A 20,843-nucleotide genomic window follows, 5' to 3' on the forward strand; every position below is an offset into this window, starting at 1 on the left:
GCAAGCATGAAGGAGTTCATACGCGCTGACTCGAATAAAACCGCCGTTGTTTTAAGGTATGTACAACAATGACATGGAAAAAACAAACAAAAAATTAAATTAAAAAAAAGTGTTAAACATTTTTAACTTTTTGTTGTCACAGATTTGTGTTGGAAAACTATAATGCATTATCTTGGTTGACAAAGGACCCAGTAACCAAAGATCGGCGTTCGTGTCTCCCCGTACATTGTTTATCACTCATGCAACTTTATCATACAGTGCGGAATTTATTAGGTTGACTACATTTGTTTGCACACTGGCAACCTTTACTGTTTGAACGCTCATGTTGCCTTTCATTCAATTTACTGCAGTCTTATAAACCAGAGTTTACAAGTTTTGACAACTTTTTGATACAATTTGTTCCGTTAGTTTCATGCATACTGCTGGAGCAAAAATAAGTTACAAAAATATTTCTATCAATTTTGTATGATCTTCGCAAGCCTCATAGAATTAATTTTTATATCTTTCATTTTCTCTTCTTTTCAATGCAATATGCGCAGTTTGTTGCGCTTTGGATGAAATACATTGGGCAGCACTTGATAATGAGAGTACAACACCAGCTGCTTTGAGAGTGTGCAATACTTCAATGATGCTGGTAGTATAACTTGGATCCTAACCCCACAAACCCCCATTCCCCCCTGTGATACAAGTCACTGCCCTTCTCGCCAAAGCTCTTGTTGCTTTGTTAAAAATTCTTTTTTTCTTATCAGCGCCCATGAAATAGTTCGGCCGGCATTTTGTCGTTCATCCGTTTTTCTTGATTTTTTTGAACATTGAAAGCAGACACATCATTGCAAATTGCTCCTTTACCTTTAAAGGTGTGTTATAACTGTAGTACATTCGATGCGTTGCTTTCTTTGCGCTTGTTTTTCCTTGGTGGCTCAAATATCATAGCCTTTTGTATATAATTATGTCTCTACTTGCGTAAATAAACGAACTCGTCTTTCCAGCTTTCTGAAGCAACACATTAGAAAAACTTAATCCTGATATACTTATTAACCATTCTATTCTACGTGGGTAATTTTCTGCAGTCTGTGACACGCAATGGATATAGAGTGGGATTTCTTTTTATGGTAGGGTGGGGGAAGTTGGGACACATTTTAACTCTGTTTTCTCGTCCAATGTGGTAGTAAACAAGGAACATTCAAAGAATTATAAACTATATGCTCAAGACTCCCATAGACCGTTGTTAACTGTTTTAAAACACGATCAGGATATTCGGATATTATGCGCCGAAGGTGTCCCATCCTACTATGTTTTTTACCCATTCTATTCTATGTGGGCAATTTTCTGCAGTGTGTAACACGCGATGGATCCGGAGATTTATGCCAGAGTTGCCCATTGTTGTAACACCCAGGATGCTGCCTTCTTGATGTAGAACCGTGTCGCTTCCCCAAAGGTAGGCAACAAGGGCTAATGATAAAAAATGAGAGATTTTCCCTGGACAGCTCGGCCAAGGTCAGATGCTTTTATATATCGCATTTATCAACCATGCTTTTCAAATGGAATGTAACGTGCTTATTTTCGCGTAGAGAGGCAACGACAGTCGTATGCTTCATACACTTCTTCCACGCTGACGATTTACAACAGTGTAACCGTAAGTGGGCACGAAGTGTATAAAACATAACACCCGCGTCATTACGACAATAGTTACACAGCACGTGAGGATTTACAATCATTCGTCCCTGAATTTTATTTCAAACATTGCTGACACACACGTCCACAATGATAGCAGAGACGACCATGTCTTTATGTAGGAAACCTAAAGCAATATCCAAACTTCCTAAACACTAAGCTCATATCCAAGAAACGCACTTCTTCTGTTACAACCAACGTTTTCGATATTGATTGACACTCAGCGACTGCAACTTACTGTTGTTAGTCAGACACATCATAGGAAGTTATTAAATAAAGCCAGACATCACGTGATCGTTTCAGTGAAATATCGATAGATGAACAAAGTTGTTTTAATCAAGGGCTGACACGATAAGATAGTCACGTCTTTTTAGGTTATGTAAATGTAACGTTAACTTCATACATTAGGGTGGGGGAAGATGGGACACCTTTAGCACATAATATCTAAATATCCTGATCGTGTTTTAAACAATTAACAACGGTCTAGGGGAGTCGTGAGAATACGCTTTTATAATTCTTTCCCATTCTCTTTGTTTACTACCAAAATGGGCGAGAAAATAGAATGAAAAGGTGTCCCATCTTCCCCCAACCTACTATTTATACCAATTTAACTTGCTGCTGTCTTCCATGTTTTCCGGCGTTTTAGGTGCAGTTTTCTTTAAAATAGGTGCGGTTCGGTAGAGTTGTAATAAGTGGTCAAACCATATGCGTTAGAGCTTGTGGCTATTATACAGCGTTGGAAATAAATTAGAACATAACATATATGGCTATTTGGGTTTTAGCACTGTAACGGGCTACATACCAGAGTGGTATATATAAATACTGTAGTTATATATATATATATATATATATATACATACTGCAAGTGTAAGTTATTCATTATTATCAAATATGCATTTCAGTGGAAAGCATTCGGTTTTCTGCAGCAATACAGAGTTACTGCCGATTTTGCAAAGTAATTTCAGATTTCGCAAAACAACAAAACTTCTTCTTGTAAATCAAAGCGCTTCGGAAATGTTTACGGCTTTACGCGTTTAATAACCATCTCGTCTGTAATAAAAGGCGGCGAGTTTTGATACGAAATCATTTCTTCACTCAGAAGGCAACAAAGTGAGTGGTTGGTTGGTTGGTTTTACTCGTGTTTGGTGACTAATATTTGTTTCTGCAGATGAACAAGTCAGCACTTCTCCTCTTGCTTGTCATCGGACTCCTCGTCTCCATAGAAACCACGAATGCTGAAGTGAAGTGGGGCTGGACAGGTGATCGTCGCCGCTGGGACCAAAAAAAGATGCATAACGGTAAGTAATGTTGCGACCACTACACACTCAGTTCAACTTTGTTTATTTTCTAACTTGGTGATACCATACATATTTATAAGACGTTAACATGAAAGATCTATAGTTTTAGATGGATTTACTGAGTGTATAAAACCAAAAGTGTCTCACAAACTACCGAAGTGGCATTTTGTTGGTTTTCGACCAAAATCTAGCTGCTAGCCTGTAATAGCTGACGTTGTCACAAAATCCTTTCATTTCAGTTAAAGACTTCTTGAAACAATTCCAACAAGTCCGAGATATTGATTTGGAATTTTAAAGCAGAATGCTGATGGTCGTTATTATAAATACAACATCCTGTAATAACAAGTTTGAATATATGATGGTTCTCAATTGACACGTCATTATAACATTACATCAAACCGAACACGCCTCAAACTACGTATTTAACCATTTTATTGAAGGTGCACTATTATCTAAATGCACGCATTCTAAACGTTTTATGCAATGTTTGCTCTTATCTTGCTAAAACAACATGCGCGTAACTAAGAATAATCTGAAATACTACAGTGGTATATTCCACAAGAGAGGTCAGGAACCTTTAGTTTAGGCACAAGTTGTTTCACTATCTCGAGGTATTTGTTGAATGAAGCAATTTATATCAGCTAGCTTTCTTGCGCCACCACTCGTTTTGTTTTAGTGAAACTTACTGCGAAATTATAATATTTAGGGATTTCAAATACGACGATTGCCATGTATTTGGTTGAAAATCATGCAATCCAACTGCGAAAAACATTAAGCCCATATCTAAAAACGCACTTTTACGGTTACAACCAACGTTTTCGTTTGATTCAGCATTTTAATGCCGACTACAATCTACTTGTAGTTAGCCAGAAACATCACGGGAAATAATAAATTAAGACATCACGTGATAGTTTCAGTTAGAAAGAAACATATGAATAATGTGGTTTTGATCAAGAAGGGTTGGTGTAATAAGCTAGTAACGTCTTCTTAGCTGTGTCGATTAATTTATTAAAAATATATTTCTTGTCTCATTTAGTAGTATTCAAAGAACTTTCAGGGAATTATAAAAGCGTATCCTCACGACTACCATAGACCGTTGTTAATTGTTTAAAACAAGATCAGGATATTTAGATGTTATCCGCAAAGAGTGTCCCATCTTTTCCCACCCTACTACATGTAAATGTAAAGTTACATTCACACACGCACTAATCTCACTTGCCTTTCCTTCCGCTTTCTATAGGCTTTGTTGTGTTTTATAAAAATATATTGGTTTTCTTCACCCACTTCTACTTACTTTATTTTTCGCTACATTTCTTATCCAGGTATTTGTCCCTCGGTGACGTGTTTAGAGTGGTTAGCGCGCCTGCCTCAAGCGCAGAGGTAATGGCTTTAATGCCCGGTGCTGCTACTAATGCCGGGGTAAAAACTGAAAATGACTGATAAACTTACAATGAAGTATAAATTAACTAATATTGATGTATAGTTTTAATAAAAAGAAATTAATATGTAATTTACCTAGTTATATAATATACACAATCATACAGAAACCACATCCCCACGACTTTAAAAAAGCGTTGTTGATTGTTAAAACACGATTGGAAAATATGGAATATTATGTGCGAATGGTGTCCCTTTCCTTCAATAGCTGTTGGATAGCCTACATTGGTTAAAGCTCAAATGTTTACAGCATATTCATGAGGGAAGGACAGAAAGTTAAAAGTGATAATCAATATTGAGTTTCTACATCCGTGACAATACGAACGACAAAACAGTTTCAAGTTGTGCTTGAACAACTTTCCTATTTATTCCCATCCAAAAATGTCGTTTGTATGACAGCGACAGGGATTATGCAAACGTGTTGGTGCACTTGCCGCCTCGTACAAGTGAAAAAGACACTTAATTGAGAGTTTGAAAATATTTGAATTGGAAAAGTTGTTGGTTAAGTAGGTGATAAGGGCCGATGGTGCCGGATCCATGCTTACATATCCCGGATACTGCTGGTGAAAGTAGAGATACCACTTATTGTTGAAGTGCTTGTCGTTGCACTCATAGTTAAAACTTTCACTGTTGCAACCAGGATGCTGGGGGTTTATAAAGGGGTTCCAAGTTGCCCAAGTCGACATACGGGCGCTAATAGTCCGCGCCAATCTGCAATTTTAGTCGTAAGGGCAGCGTTTACTGTTCTGACGGACAAAAGAAGCAAATCTAATGTCTATAGGAGCTATATTGCTCTGTATTTCTGCCTTAGCTGCTGTCCCCCACAGGTAAAATGTCTTCTACCTACCTTTGATTTTTATAGCCTTTTCGTATATTTAGCCGAAATGAAAAAAATAGGATTATTTATTAATTTTTAAACAGCAGTTATATCGAATAAATACCACTTTTTAAAAACTGTTTATAATTTATCGTGTTTTTTAAAAAAAGAAGCTATTAACGAAATCATGTATTCTACTTCGTACAGTTCACTAAAATAAACCCATACTAACAAGTTTTTAATTTTATTTTTCAGCACTAATGGCTTCAGCACAGGTATTATAATTATACGATTTGACGTTTTTATGTTTTCTGAATTTTTTAATTTTTTGATTTTCGTCTTGTTTTTCAAATTTGCCTTTTTTAAATTTTTATTCTGATTTTTAAATGATTTCATTCCCGGCCATTTTGTCTTTACAGAAGTCTTTGATCGAGGCTTCTGCAAGAACCTGATTGCGCCCGATATGGGCGAAATAAATTGCCAACTAATCGGTGAAAAACTGTAAGTCTTTATTTAACTTAAACAAAATTTATACGCAAATTATAAATTAGGTTTTAATTTTCATAAGCCTTATAATTAAACCTAAATTCGGTAGCCAATATATAAGATTACAGCGGTATTATGTTTATAACTTAAATCTGTATTCGATTTACAATAATAAATTTCGGTTTACAAAATAATGCTCTTTTAAAATTATAATACTCCTGGACGATTACGGTTTAAAAATGTATAAATAATTTAGGAATTTTTATTAAACCATACCCTTTTTTAACATAAATCAGTAATAAAAAAATTATAAAAATTGAACTTGTAGAATATGCGTCACCTCATGCAAGTCAGGCTACAAGTTTGACGGATTGAAAGCTGGTGAAACATTGTCGGCTGAATGCGTGACAACTGACGGCTCATGGACACGTGACGAATTCCCACAATGCGTTTGTAAGTAGAAACAAATAGCAGAGTGGGGTAAGATGAGACACTTTTAGCACATAATATCCAAAAGCTTATGTAACTTTATGCAACTTTGTGAGTGTTTCTTTATTTATGACTTATAACTTAGTCAAGCCATTAGTGATTACTGGGTTGTTGAAGTGTGATCAAAATAAGTAGCACTGCGTTAGAAACATAATCACGATGTTACTAAAACTGATTCTTTTCATCCCAGCCGCTATGTGCGAAGCGATGCCACCGGTTAACGCGTTGGATCCAGATTGCACTGACGTCGGAAGCTTGCTCTTGTGCGACATCACGTGTTTGGATGGATACAAGTATAGCAACGCTCATCTGTTCGCTTGTAACAAAGAGACAGGAGAGTGGAATCCACCTCTGCCCGAGTTGAACCGACTCCCCGGTTGCATAATGGGCTCAAAGAAGTAAGAACTTATTAGTAAATATTAAAGAATATAGTGGTGTATAGTGCACAAGGTGTGTAAAAGGCGTATGCGGTGCACTGTAGGACCAAAATAAAAGAGCGTTAAAGCGAAGATTTATATACCCGTATATAGAATTATAAAACCATATGCTCACGACTCTAAAATAGAGTGGTTTTTTATTGTTAAAAATATGATTAGGAAATATGGGATATTATGTGGTCACGGTACCCATCTTACCCCACTGTACTCTACGCACATAAAAATACAACGGCTGTACGGTTTTAACTCCGGTTTAGCCAACCCGGGGTGTAATTGTGAACCAATAACGTGCACAAAATTACTTACTTTAATATGGATTAGATTTGTATTGGACGCTGATCGTGCGGCGCCGTGGCACAGTTGATAGTGCGCATGCGTTCACCCAAACGGTACTGAGATCAAGGCCTGTTGCTGCTACTATTGTAGGTCTATATATGTCCTTGAAATATCCGTTTAAAACTAGTGGTCGCTGATGGGTTGCCTAAATTAAATCCAAAAGCACAAAACCACTTATGAAGTTACATACGTGGCAACTCCTAAGCAAGCGCGGTGTGTATAAAGCGGAAGCGGAACACTTCAACTGTTGTTTCCCTGCAAAATAAATTTTATCTTTTTCAAGATCGGTACTTTCCCACGATCGAATGTCTTTTTTGTTCGTTTGTATATTATAGAATTTCGCCATTTTAACCTTTTCTAAATAGACGTATACTATTTTTTTAATCGTTTTTAAGAATTTTAGTATTACTTTCCTAACCAATGTTATTAATGTGAGCGGCATGTTGTGGACGTCACAACACATATATAATGACGTCATTTATTGAATGACGTCACTCCTATATTACGTCAGTTATATTGAGTCAGGTTAAGTCACACGTATTGTGAGGGTAACTCACAGTCTCCCTACAATGAGCCGAACCTGACCTAAATCCTAGTTTCTCAACAACGACCTAACCTACATAGAATAGAACTGGTAGTCCATCTTTAAAAATATATTTAATTTTTATTTTAAATGTTGTATTAGCTTTAATTTTCATAAACCTCTGTAAGGTGTAAGGCTCTTGCTCCACCAGTGAATGGATTCGTTGCTTGTAACGTCACAGACGATCAACAAAGGTGTTTCCCATCATGTCCACCAGGTTAGTAAGAATATAATATTAATGTAATATGATTGATGCATTATAATTATATAGGGTTCCAGGTGAATGCATAAATAATGGAATTCAAAATATTTAATAGGCTAATTAGTACTTGACTTTGACAGTGAGAATGAAGTGTATAAATACACCATGTCTAACAATGCACTATGGCTGGGGCAAAAGAAGACACCCATGTTTTAACTCGGCAGTGAGCATGAGGTGTACGAATAGAACATGTGTGTCTGGAACATAAAAATATACTCATGTTATAACTTGACAATGATGACTTTTCTTAAAATAATTGAAATATTTTCCAGGTTTTGAGTTTTCTGTCACCATCCCAAAGTCCGGTTACTACAGTTGTGATGAGACAGGGAAATGGTTGCCAGGAGATACGCTTCCAGAATGTGTGGAAAAAGCTGACTCTGTAAGTTCGAGTTTTGAACATATTTTAAAGAGTTTTACTGTTAAAATTAAGTTACACTTTTGTTTTGCAACAACAACCGTTTAACTTGCTTTTCATTTTGTTATTATGCTTGCTGCAGCAGTCTTTTAACTGACATTTTTCCCACACCTTTTATCTACAGCCCGTTTTAGCCACTTTAAATTTGCTGATGATTCTTTTTTTTCGTTCTTTAAATAATACCATCTTTACTGTCGTTTATAAACATATGAATAAAAGTCATGTTATAAGTTTAAAGGGTCTCATATTAATCGATTTTTAGGTCAACCCTGTTGGCGTTGGTCACTTCACTGGTGTGTACACCAATGTTAAAGCACCTGCTGATCAATCTGGCACTTGTTTCACATGGGGTCAACATCATTACCGAACTTTTGACGGAACCATTTACCGATTCAGAGGCGAATGTACTTATGTGCTTGCTAAGGACATGGTGGATGACACTTTCTCAGTTCATGTACAAAATGATGGAGATTGCAGTGGATCAAATATTGGTTGCAAGAGGTATCATTCTGCTTTAACTGAACCTGTATTACAATATTTGGAGAATATTTTTGGGTCTTACACTGGCTCAGTGGCCAAGCGCTTGCATCGTAAGAAAGAATACCAACTTCGATGCTCGACACTGATAGGCGTATGTGTTATTGTTTTTATACCAAAGGAGGCAAAAAGTCTCTATTACACTATACCTGGTTGCAGAAGTAACAGAATACATTATAAAGATTTAAATTCTTAATTTTTTACCAGGAGCGTGATTATCATCTATGGAGAAGAAATGCTTCGACTCGAAAACGATCCGGTAACGAACGATCCAACAGCATATGGTGGATCTTCCCAACAACTTGTCTTGCCTGAATATATTTATGGTCTCTCTGTTGAAAAAATTGCCAACTATATTGTTGTCAAGGTTAGTTAGTTAGTTAGTTTATTGTTGGGGTTAAAGGAATGTGTACAAGGGTTAGACAAGATTTTTTACATAAAACAATTTTTTTTTTTTATATAAAGATTTTTTATTTTATTTCATATAAAGAAGGTTTATTTTTAAGGCAGTGGTTTTATACATAGATGATTGTATCTCAATATTTGCTCTCGAAAAATATTCTGTTTTTGATACACACCATTCATAACCACTGGTTGTCAAAAAGAAACTAAAATCTTTTGTAGGAAGAATACAAGTTACAAAAAAAATCCAAAGCTTTTATTATATAACTTTATTCAATATAAACTTTGAATTTTTTAGTAGTATAGCTTGCCAGAAAAACTGGAATTCCGACCAGATCCAGTTCAATACTTAATCAAAAACTTAATGTACTTACCTAAATTATAAGTTTTTTTAAATTTATTAGATATATATTAACTTGTTTTTTTTGTATTATATTCACTTGTTTTTTTTTTTTGTATTCCTTCTTACACATATAACAAGTTTTTTTAACACAGTATCTACTTATTATTATAGGACAGTCAGAACAACCTGTATGTAAAGTGGGACGGTGCCGAACAAATCTGGGTTCATGTTGATGAAGAATTGTTTGGAAAAACTGCTGGTCTTTGTGGAACATTCAACAGGTATTTTGGTCATGTCATGTCTGTTTACGGCCATATGATGTCGGTAAAAGCTAGATACTGCTGTATTGAGCAGGCCACTTTAAGAATAATGTTTCATGACATTTTTTAGGTTTCATTTATGTTCCATTTTTCATGTTTTAAGTCATTTTTAAAAATATTGGTGGATATTAAAAACTTATGCTACTACCCTTGTGAGTGTATGTGACCATGTTCAAGACATTGAACTGTTATTTCTCCAACTTAGTAGTCACTATCGGTTTGTCCAAATACCATGGGAGAATAATTAAGTTTAATTCATTTTATAGAGATTGTAGCGATGACTTTACAATCTACGTTGATGGTGAACCACGCTTGGTGTCTGAGGTTCCAGCGTTTGCAAACAACTGGAAAGCTCTCTCAACCTGCAAGGAAGCTGGAAGCGAACCATTCTGTAAATGGGGCGTTGAAGCATCTATGGAAGAAAGACTTCTCACCGGTATCGACTTCTAACTGGATATTATTATAATATAATAAATTTCCTTGTATACTTTTTACAATCTAAATTATCTGTATTTGTTTAAGAATTATCCTTAATGAAATTTATTACATATCTAGTTTCAACAGTCGTTATTATCTAACCTTTAATCTTAATCCTCCAGGCAATGCATTAGAGTTGTGTGGTTCAATGATGGACACAAAGTGTAAAGATGTTGTCGATCCTTCATCTTTCTTCGAATCTTGCAAAGAAGATGTTTGCTTTTATGGAGGATCCTCGGATGCGGTTTGCAACTCCATGTCCGCTTACTTTAGAGAATGTGCTCGACGTGGCGTCCATGTTGAATGGAGACAAGAGGGAAGATGTGAAGTTATGTGTCCAATGGGTAAGAAAGGTCCTAAATCTGATTAAATGAATGAATCACTGTAAATCATTTATCTTCCGGTGGTGAGGCAATAATAGTCGTTATATCACAGGTGTTCTGTTTCATACACCTTGTGCTTACTTACGATTTATAATGTCTCTAACTTTGTGGGTACTTTTTTATTTTTTTAGTAAGTATGACTGATGATTTAGACAACTGACAACTTGGTTGAAGCAATTGCTGTTTAGTGCTGTTAAGTTTTATAAAACTTACATAAACCTGGTATGTTATTTTTAGGAATGATATTCGACCATTGTGGATCTTCTTGTCCATTAACTTGTTCTGGTCGTGAATATAACTGTGAGGATAGACATTGTATTGACGGTTGCCATTGCCCTGATTGTACTTACCTTCATGATGGGGATTGTGTTGATAGATCATCATGTCCCTGCCAGTTTGGTGACAAGGTCAGTTTCTATTATATTTAAATTTAGCATAAAAATGAACAACCATTATAAACTATTAATATGGTGAGAATTTTTCTAAGGAAAGCTTGTTGCTGATTGAACGTGGGGTAAGTGATAATAACACATGATATTGTATTGCAGACTTACCGACCCAAGAGTAAAATTCGTCGAGATTGCAACCAATGTGTTTGTGCTCGAGGAAAGTGGATTTGTACAAAGAACCGTTGTGATGGAGTCTGTAGAACATTTGGTGACAGGTATTTCCATAAACGCATAATAAAAACGTTTACTAGTTGACACCTAAATTAGGGTGCATAATCCTTACAAGCTCTAAGCTCACTTTTGTTGTTTTCTCCAAATTATTTCATGATTATTTTATGAAGTGTATGAGCGGTTATAAGGTGTTTGAAACAGAAAACTTGGTTATAACTTCTGTCAATTTCAAGTCACTTGAGAATAAATAAGTTTATTTATTCATTCATTCTATTACAGACATTATGAAACCTTTGATGGAGCTGAATACAGCATGAGAGTTGATCAAGATTGTTCGTACATCCTTGCAAGATCAAGTGGAGTTCAAGATATTTCTTTCCAAATTGTGATTGAAAACTTCAAGTGCACGTATGTAAATTTATATTATTATTATTTAGACCTAACATTAGAAAAATACAGTAAAGATTTTTTTAATTTGATCGCAACAATCTTTACTTTCTGTCGGATTGTTTTCCCAAGTGTCTGTAGTTTTTGCTGATAAGTTTTTCTGAGTAATGAGTCAACTCTAGTCTCAATTTAAAGAATCTTGCTTTGCCCTCCAGAAAACCCTACATTTATAGAATTAACTTTATTTTATTAGATTTGGATATTAACCCTCTACTTAGTATTACTTAATTGCAAAAGATAAATAAAAGTTATGTTATATTTATACAGACGTACATCTGGTAGTGGTGTAAAGGAATGGCAACAATGCACAAGAAACTTGGCTGTTACTGTTAACGGCATCAGCGTAAAACTTTTATCTGGTGGAGCTGTCGTTCACAAAGATCGCGAAGTTCGAATGCCATATGTGACTGACTCTTTCGCTGTTGAAGATGTGACTTCTGAATTCCAAAAGGTGAGTTATTTTATACAACCTATATATTATGAATAATTGATTATGAAGTTCATGTTAAATAAAGTATCTCAGCAGTGCACATTAGGTGCCCACATTGGTGACCCCTTACTTGCTTACTATTTATAACATAAAGTATATATGCTGTTGTTGTTATAAGTTGGGAGATCTTAAAGGATTGGTGTTTGTCTGTCATATGAAGGGACATCATCATGGTATGCTGTTAAATAACTTGCCCAAGGACACAAAGTGTAATGTTTGGTGTGGGTAATTATCCAAATAGAACACCCATGTCATTGCAACCGTCATTTCCACACAAGGTTAAAAAATTGCAATTATTCATTCAAGTGGCTTGCCCAAGGACACAATGCCCACAATGGTGACCCCTCACCACATCTAACATATTGTTCAATGTAGGTAACTATTTGGAATGGTATGACTATCTTATGGGACAAGAAGACCCGTTGCTTCATTCGAGCCAAGAACAACATGTGTGGTTTAGTTGCCGGTCTTTGTGGTAACTTCAACTCAATTCAAGATGATGACAAATGGGCTCCTGATGGAATAACTCACGAGGATGTTTATGAATTCTCAAGTTTGTGGCAGGTAAAAGATTACTTATTATTTTTGTTGCTTTTGTTAAACATATATTCTAGTAGTTTGTTTAGTTTTTTTTTTAAATTTGGGTTCTTGGTATTTTGAAAAATTTGAAGCTACTTTTATTTTGCTGGCACATTTTTTTAATTTAATTTTTACTTTTGATTGCATGTTTTTCCTCTTTAATTGTAATGGTATCTTTATTAGTTTGTTTAAATGTACATTATTCCATAGGCTACCACTTGTCCTGGTGCACCAAGATGGGATCCAATGACAGAGAACCCATGCAAGATATATTCAATCAACAGACCTGGGGCAAAGGATCTTTGTGGAAAGTTGAAGAGTCCACCTTTCTTACAATGCCATGACATCATTGAATATCAGGTAAAAGTTAACTAATAATGCGTAACGTTCTTAACATGCTTATATGCGTGTTTTTGAACACCATGTTTTTAACTTGGCCTTATAACAAGTAGAATCATTGTAACAATGTTCATTGCAAGTTAAAGGTTATAGGTATTATAAATTTATAGGTATTATTGAATGAATACTGAAAGAAGCCCCAAACAAGTTTGGCACTTTGGCTTTAATAAAATCTACATCAATTTTGAAGATTAGTTCTTGAAAATAATACTTTAGTTTTATATCTATTTTGACCATAATCATCGCAACATTGTTATCTACAGCCATACTACGACGCTTGTATGTTTGACTTCTGCAGTCTACCCATCAGACAAATGGCTTGCAATGTGTTTGCTACTTATGCCTTATCTTGCAGCAAACAGGGTGTTGTGTTTGATTGGAGAGCGGAATCTGGTTGTGAGGTTTGTATTACTTTCTATTAACTTTGTATTTGTTTAAACTTGTGTATGATATGTGGTCACATTTATTAGGATATGTATATATGAGTAAGATGAACATCTTGTTTTTAAACTTTTTTCTGAAAATGTTTTTTTTTTTAAGATTTACATATTAGTTGGCAGGATCCACACATTTAAATATGTGTGTAAAAAATTAAAAATGTATATGGATAAAGATCCTTTAGTGTGACCTAAAGGTATGACCATAGTTTCGAAAAACAAAACAGCTTCTGAAAAACGATTTTTCGGTAACTTTAATGATTTTTCCGTAACTGTGAAAATTTCCGTAACTTAGGTTGCAATTGTCAGAGCTTCAATCACTCCTACTGCCATGGGAAAATAAACATTCACCTTCTTATAATGTTACTGCAGGAAACTTGTGAAGACGGTATGATTTGGTCCGAATGTGCCAAGTCATGTGAAGCATCATGTGGAGCTATACATGAAAATATTCCATGCAGTGAAGAATGTGTTCCAGGTTGTACCTGCCCAGAAGGACAAGTCCTTAGTTATGAAGGTTCTTGTATTTCTGTGGAAGACTGTCCTTGCTACTTTGATAATGAGAAGTACTTGCCATCTGAATCCCATATGTTGGTATGTTATAAATTTTGATTGAAGTTTTAAGGAAGGTCGTAATAAGAAATTCAATGTATGTTTTGATATTTTTTTATTTTATTATTTAATATCCCTTGATTGGTGCCTCAAAAAGCTAATGTACTTTTGGTTCAAGGTTGCTTTTTATTACAGGATTGCAACGTGTGTGAATGCCATAAGGGTAAATGGGAATGCACAGACAACTACTGCCCTGTGTCAGAAGATTGTAAGGAAAATGAAGTAAGTTTATTTAAAGATTTATTGCTTTGTATGTAATATTACAATAGAAGTTGCTTGTTTTTTTCTTTATTTCTGTGTTTTCTAAAAATGAATAAAACAAATTATTTGTTGTTTTTGGAAATTTGTAAAAAGTATTATTTATTTCATTGTTTAAGTAATTTTTTTTCATGATTTATTTTCTTGTTATGTCATTTTTTCATAATTTATTTCCTTGTTTTCAGGAATATGTGAAATGCAAATGGGAGGAACAGATTACTTGCTTCAGCATGCATCTTCCACATGATGAACCAACCAAACCTGAACATTGTATATCTGGTTGCCAGTGCAAAGAAGGTGAAATTTTAACTTTTTGTGTGTTTTACAAAACCTTCTTTTACTTAACTGGTAGCAAGAGCAGTATGTACGTTTTTTATATTTGTTTGCATTTACATAAAAAAAGTATTTTTTAAATGCAAATGTCTTCAGGTTTTGTCTTGGATGAGAACAGTGGTGAATGTGTCACCAAGGAGGGCTGTCCCTGTGTGTATGGTGGTAGAAGCTACAAGGAAGGTGAAGAAATGAGAAAAGATTGCAACACATGTCAATGTGTGGGCGGTATGTGGACATGCACTGAGAAAATCTGCCAAGGAGAGTGCCACGCTTATGGTCCAACCCATATCACTACATTTGATGGACATTACTACAAGTTTGGACAGGTCAGTCATTTCATGTTAGTGCTAATTCTTTTACTAGTTGACTCTCACACTTGTAAGTACCTCCACAAATAGCAATATTAAAAAACATAGGAATATATATCTTAACAACTATCATATTACAATTACTTCATGTCTTTTTGCCTTTGCATGTTTTTAACAAATAAGTAGTACCTATCTTAAATGTGCTTACCCAAAGATACTTGCATAGTCTTAAGACATGTATCATTTATTTTTAATTTTTTTCTTTAAGACAAAATAATTTTGTTACAATTCTTAGACTAGTAGTAGGTTTCTACACATACTTCATAAACAAGGTTAATCATGTGTACATAGGATTGTGAATATGTCCTTGCAAGAAGTACTGATGAAAATGAACATAACTTCCGTATCTCCATCACTAATATTCCATGCGGTTCATTTGGAACTGTGTGCAGGTATTAGCATAAAACAATCATATTACTAAAATACACCAAAACATTAAAAAAACGAAGACATTGTGCCATATATATGGAATGTTATGTTTGTGTTATAACTGATCAGAAATACCATGTTTATATATCTAACGTTATATCACTTCATAAGTTCCTTAATATTAGTTTGGAGGCCTGATGCCCAGATGTATAACTGCAAAATAAATAAATCTGGCATTTATTTTCTGGTTTTTAATTTTAATCAATCAGTTCTTTAAGTTTGTGGACTATTAAATAGTTTCTTAAAATAAAAATGTCAAAAACTTTCCCTTGATCTCATAAAACAAATATTTTTTTGATCAAAATTATTCCTCCGTGCAGTAAATCGATCACCATGATCGTAAACTACGGAACTCCTGAAGAAGAAACATTAACTCTTGTCCGAGGCAAGAGAGTTGAGATCAGTCGCAACTCTGCTTTTTCTGCTCGTTTCGCCGGCCTCTATGTTTTTATTGACACCAACATTGGCGTAACTCTGCAGTGGGACAAGGGAACGCATATTATTGTTAAAGTACTTGGTGAACATTCTGGAAAGGTTGAAGGTCTTTGTGGAAACTATGATCAAAACTCACTAAACGATTTCAAAACAAGTGGTATGTAAAGTTTAAGATTTTTCTTTGGGGTGAATGTCTCATTTCATTTTCTTTCAATCATTTTATTTTTAAAAATTTTTTAACTTTATTAAAAATACAATTTTTCTGGGGCTTATCATGACTTCTGAAACCCCCCGCTGCGTCACTGTTAACATAGAACAATCCCTCAGGTGGACTTGAAACTGGTGACCGATTGGTCATGGCTGAGTCATGGCAGATTGGAATGTGTAAAGATCCAATTAATGTTGATGATGTGGATGGTTGCGCCGGCAATGTGGATCGACGTTTGTGGGCCGAGTCTCGTTGTAATGTGATCAAGACTAAGTTTGCTGCTTGTCACAGTTATGTCACCTATGAGCCCTACTATGAGCGTTGTGTGTACGACACATGTGCTTGTAATACTGGTGGGGAATGTGAGTGTTTCTGTACTTCCATTGCTGCATATGCACAAGAATGTAACAGGCATGGGGCACATCCATACTGGCGTACACAAGATATGTGTCCAATACAATGTGATGGATACAGAGTATACAACCCATGTGTGTCGGCTTGTCCTATAACATGTGACAACTTCAACTCCAGAGCAAAGGTAAGTTAAGCTAGAGGTAATGGGTTTAAGGCTCGTCTCTGCTATCGTCTAAACAGAGTTCTATAACTCGTAACTCGTAATAGCAGTAACTCATAACTCGTAATTTATTTATCAAGTTAATAAAATTTTAAAAATTGATTTTTTAATTGCCTTTTTATTATTGTAATGCTACAGGTTAAAATGGAATCAAATTTACTTTAGGTATAATTTTTAAAATGCTAAATGCATTGCTTTTTTGCTCCTACAGATTGAAAGAGAATGCAAGGACTCATGTGTTGAAGGTTGCTCTTGCAAAGGAAAACTTGTTTATGATAGAAAAGAGAAATGTTGTATTGAAAGATCCCACTGTGTGTGCACTGTATTGGATGGTGTATTATACGGAGATGGAGACAAGATTTTCAGCATGTCTGATGAATGCAAAAGCTGGTAATATATCATTAAGTAGTAATGGTATGTTTGAAATTGGGGGGGTTGTTACACTTTTGATAAATCAGTCAGTTATATTTTGGTTTGACAAAACAACTTATGTAATAGTTTGAATTATAAGCAAAGTTATACAATAATTATATTAGCAGCAAATGATTTGTATAGTTTGATAACGGTTTACAGATTTTTTTTAAACAGCTAACATTCTTTATTTTATCACAATGTGTTTAATGTTTTATTACATATTGGGTTTCATGTTTGTATTAAAACTGACTTAAAATTCTTTATGCACCTGTTTTTTCATAAAATAGTTACCATTCTTTATTTTCACACAGTTATTGCATGGACCATGAGATTCATTGTCTTGGTCTCCCATGTCCTGACAATTACCTTCCACCAGTAATGCCTTGCACGATCAGATATTGGGAAAGATTGGACCACAAGAAATACAATCCATTCTTGCTTAAACCATCAAAAGAAACATGTTCACTTGAAATTGAAAAAGCTATTGGTGGGTGTGATTTTCTTGATATGAGGATTTGTTGATTTTTGTGACACCATTTGACTAATACACTCTCTATTGCAGCTCTGTGTCCAGTAGAGCAACAGAACCACTGTGGATACCGATGTAGTGAATTGTGCCATGCTTGGAGATCTGCTACATATGAGTGTGTGCATGGATCAAAGAGAGAATGTTGCTTAACATGCGGACAACAAATCACTAAATGTTCCGCTGGTCAAGTTTTGAGAGACGCCGACACATGCTGTGCTCCACAAGACTGCCCTTGTCTTCTTCCAAATGGAAATATTTTAGCGGTAGGTTTTTATTCATATAATGGTAATATGCATGCCTCTAGCTCATAGCTTACAGGTTCAAGACTGACTGTTACTACTATTAGGGTCATGTGTGTTACTCCTCTAACTTTCTAAATCTTCGCTACCATAATTAAAGAGCTAAATGAAATTATTATATTAATTAAGTAGTTCTCCTTAATCCATATACAAACAGTGAAAAAATCTTTCCAAACTAACTCAGAAGCAGAACGCTTGTTTTATACCCTCTGCCGTTGAATAAAGCAAGTTACATTCTTTTATTCAATGTTTACATTAACATGTTTTGTAATGTTTCTCTTTTTTTCAGCCTGGTGATAACTGGGATTGCAGAGTGTCCTGCGTAAGATATTATTGCTGGAACAACAAACTTGAAGAGTCAATTTTATCTGGCTGCACTCCTGAGCCTGAAACTAAATGCTTGCCTGAGATCGAAAGTGAAAGCACGGAAGAATATCCAAGTTATACAGCAATGAGCATTAAATATCCAGAAATTGAAGAGGCACCTGTACCAGTAGTACCACCAGTTGAAATCGAACCAGTACAAGAAACAAAGGTGATAATAAATACAAACGATAAGCAACGTCTAATACAAATTTCACAAAACTAACTTAGGCCATTTAGAATTTGAATTCGAAAGACAGTTAAGATATGTTTAAAACATAAGAAGTTTTTGTTATCATTTAAAGCTATGATGGTATAGTTTTGCTTTAACTACATATAAACAAGTGGGGCTGTAAACATTAGCATCACCCAATTTATATTGAAAAAAATACTTAACTTTTTTAAAATGCAGTAATACCTTTTTTTCTTTTAAAATACCGGACCTTTAATGAAGTGAATGCATTAATGTAATATACTTCGGCTCTACTTAAACCGTCTATGTAAAACAAAGAATATTTCACATTTAAATCTAAACTGGGTTGCTATAACTAATAATATCACATTTCTTTCAAAAGTTTAGGTAAAAAGTCAGCTGGGACAATCATAGCCTTACCTATGAGTAGATGAAGCTAATAACACCCATATCACTTATTCAGTTTATTTTAACTGAATGTTGTATGTTTATTTAGGAATAAGTACAAAGCAATTTTATAGGTTAACCTATTTTTTCTAGGTTTCTCTGCCATGCGATGATGTTACAACAAGTATTGTAGAATCTGCATTAGTTGATGTAATGCATGATAAAGAATCTACTAATTTTTTCAATGATGTTATCGATATTCCAAGTCCTCCATTGCAACCAAAAATCGATCCAACAATTGCAGAATTTGCACCCACGCCTGTGGTAATAGAGGATGAAGTACCATGCTTTGTTCCAACACCAGAACAACCATTCATTGATGCACCAGTTCCAAAATTCACCCCAACACCAACATACATTGATGGTGAAGTACCAAGCTTTGTCTTACCACCAGAACAACCATTCATTGATGCACCAGTTCCAAAATTTACACCAACACCAGTTAATACCTTTGTTCCAGAAGTTGGAGTCGATATTCCACAAGCCATCCCTACTGGTTTTGGACCAAAACCAGTTGTTGAAATGTTTGAAGAAGGTTATCTCTCTCCTATTGAGAAGTTCTCACCTGAACCTTGCATTGATATTGCTGTTCCATCACCAACATCATTTGCTCCTGAACCTTGTGTAGACACATTTATTCCTTCACCTGCTCCATTTGCTCCTGTTCCATGTGTTGATACTTTCGTACCAACTGTAGGAAAGGCTGTTCCACAACCATCAGAAGAATATTACCCAACACCAGAACAATATGGTCCAGTTCCATGCGTTGACACCTTTGTACCAACTGTAGGAAAGGCTGTACCTCAACCATCTGGAGAATATTACCCAACACCAGAACAGTATGGTCCAGCTCCATGCGTTGACACCTTCGTACCAACCATAGGAAAGGCCAATCCACAACCATCAGGAAAATATTTCGCAACACCAGAACAACCATTCATTGATGCACCAGTTCCAAACTTCACTCCAACACCAACCTACATTGATGGTGAAGTACCTTGTGTGGACACATTTATTCCTTCACCTGCTTCATTTGCTCCTGTGCCTTATGTTGATACTATCGTACCAACTGTAGGAAAGGCTGTTCCACAACCATCAGGAGAATATTACCCAACACCAGAACAACCATTCATTGATGCACCAGTTCCAAAATTCACACCAACACCAACATTCATTCATACTGAAGCACCATGCTTTGTTCCAACACCAGAACAACCATTCATTAATGCGCCAGTACCAAAATTCACCCCAACACCAACATTTATTAATGATGAAGTACCATGCTTTGTTCCAACACCAGAACAACCATTCATTGATGCGCCAGTACCAAAATTTACACCAACACCAGTTAATACCTTTGTTCCAGAAGTTGGAGTCGATATTCCACAACCTATCCCAACCGGTTTTGGACCAAAACCAGTTGTTGAAATGTTTGAAGAAGGTTATCTCTCTCCTAATGAGAAGTTCTCACCTGAACCTTTCATTGACGTTGCTGTTCCATTACCGACTCCATTTGCTCCTGAACCTTGTGCAGACACATTTATTCCTTCACCTGCTTCATTTGCTCCTGTTCCATGCATTGATACCTTTGTACCAACCGAAGGAAAGGCTGTTCCACAACCATCTGGAGAATATTACCCAACACCAGAACAATATGGTCCAGTTCCATGCGTTGATACCTTCGTACCAACTNNGTAGGAAAGGCTTGTT

At 35.4% G+C, this 20,843-nt stretch overlaps 1 protein-coding gene and 2 long non-coding RNA genes across 3 annotated transcripts in view; all 3 read left to right on the forward strand.

Annotated features, from left to right (window-relative positions):
- Positions 1-989, forward strand: LOC101243285. The gene is made up of 2 exons (XR_717438.3): positions 1-56; positions 143-989. It is a non-coding gene; the product is annotated as an uncharacterized LOC101243285 (long non-coding RNA).
- Positions 990-2,681: 1,692 nt separating this feature from the next.
- Positions 2,682-3,324, forward strand: LOC101242279. Its single transcript, XR_717437.3, has 3 exons — positions 2,682-2,784; positions 2,843-2,972; positions 3,212-3,324. It is a non-coding gene; the product is annotated as an uncharacterized LOC101242279 (long non-coding RNA).
- A 1,762-nt stretch (positions 3,325-5,086) lies between these two features.
- Positions 5,087-20,843, forward strand: part of LOC108949275 (von Willebrand factor-like) — a 25,852-nt gene continuing 10,095 nt past the window's right edge. The window contains exons 1-32 of the mRNA XM_018813622.2: positions 5,087-5,236; positions 5,482-5,501; positions 5,646-5,727; positions 6,041-6,165; positions 6,392-6,599; positions 7,686-7,774; positions 8,092-8,201; positions 8,500-8,738; positions 8,982-9,141; positions 9,691-9,800; positions 10,106-10,275; positions 10,439-10,660; positions 10,937-11,106; positions 11,248-11,363; positions 11,599-11,727; positions 12,034-12,217; positions 12,632-12,820; positions 13,046-13,195; positions 13,498-13,635; positions 14,044-14,265; positions 14,419-14,505; positions 14,727-14,838; positions 14,971-15,200; positions 15,534-15,634; positions 15,992-16,263; positions 16,434-16,852; positions 17,100-17,278; positions 17,614-17,789; positions 17,865-18,094; positions 18,420-18,665; positions 19,227-19,928; positions 20,214-20,825. Of these exons, the coding sequence (XP_018669167.2) occupies positions 5,181-5,236; positions 5,482-5,501; positions 5,646-5,727; positions 6,041-6,165; positions 6,392-6,599; positions 7,686-7,774; positions 8,092-8,201; positions 8,500-8,738; positions 8,982-9,141; positions 9,691-9,800; positions 10,106-10,275; positions 10,439-10,660; positions 10,937-11,106; positions 11,248-11,363; positions 11,599-11,727; positions 12,034-12,217; positions 12,632-12,820; positions 13,046-13,195; positions 13,498-13,635; positions 14,044-14,265; positions 14,419-14,505; positions 14,727-14,838; positions 14,971-15,200; positions 15,534-15,634; positions 15,992-16,263; positions 16,434-16,852; positions 17,100-17,278; positions 17,614-17,789; positions 17,865-18,094; positions 18,420-18,665; positions 19,227-19,928; positions 20,214-20,825 (6,255 nt within the window). The 5' untranslated portion in view covers positions 5,087-5,180. The remainder of the gene's footprint in view (positions 5,237-5,481; positions 5,502-5,645; positions 5,728-6,040; positions 6,166-6,391; positions 6,600-7,685; positions 7,775-8,091; positions 8,202-8,499; positions 8,739-8,981; positions 9,142-9,690; positions 9,801-10,105; positions 10,276-10,438; positions 10,661-10,936; positions 11,107-11,247; positions 11,364-11,598; positions 11,728-12,033; positions 12,218-12,631; positions 12,821-13,045; positions 13,196-13,497; positions 13,636-14,043; positions 14,266-14,418; positions 14,506-14,726; positions 14,839-14,970; positions 15,201-15,533; positions 15,635-15,991; positions 16,264-16,433; positions 16,853-17,099; positions 17,279-17,613; positions 17,790-17,864; positions 18,095-18,419; positions 18,666-19,226; positions 19,929-20,213; positions 20,826-20,843) is intronic.

The sequence above is a fragment of the Ciona intestinalis genome, chromosome 10 (assembly GCF_000224145.3).
Source record: "Ciona intestinalis chromosome 10, KH, whole genome shotgun sequence".
NCBI classification, from domain to species: domain Eukaryota; kingdom Metazoa; phylum Chordata; class Ascidiacea; order Phlebobranchia; family Cionidae; genus Ciona; species Ciona intestinalis.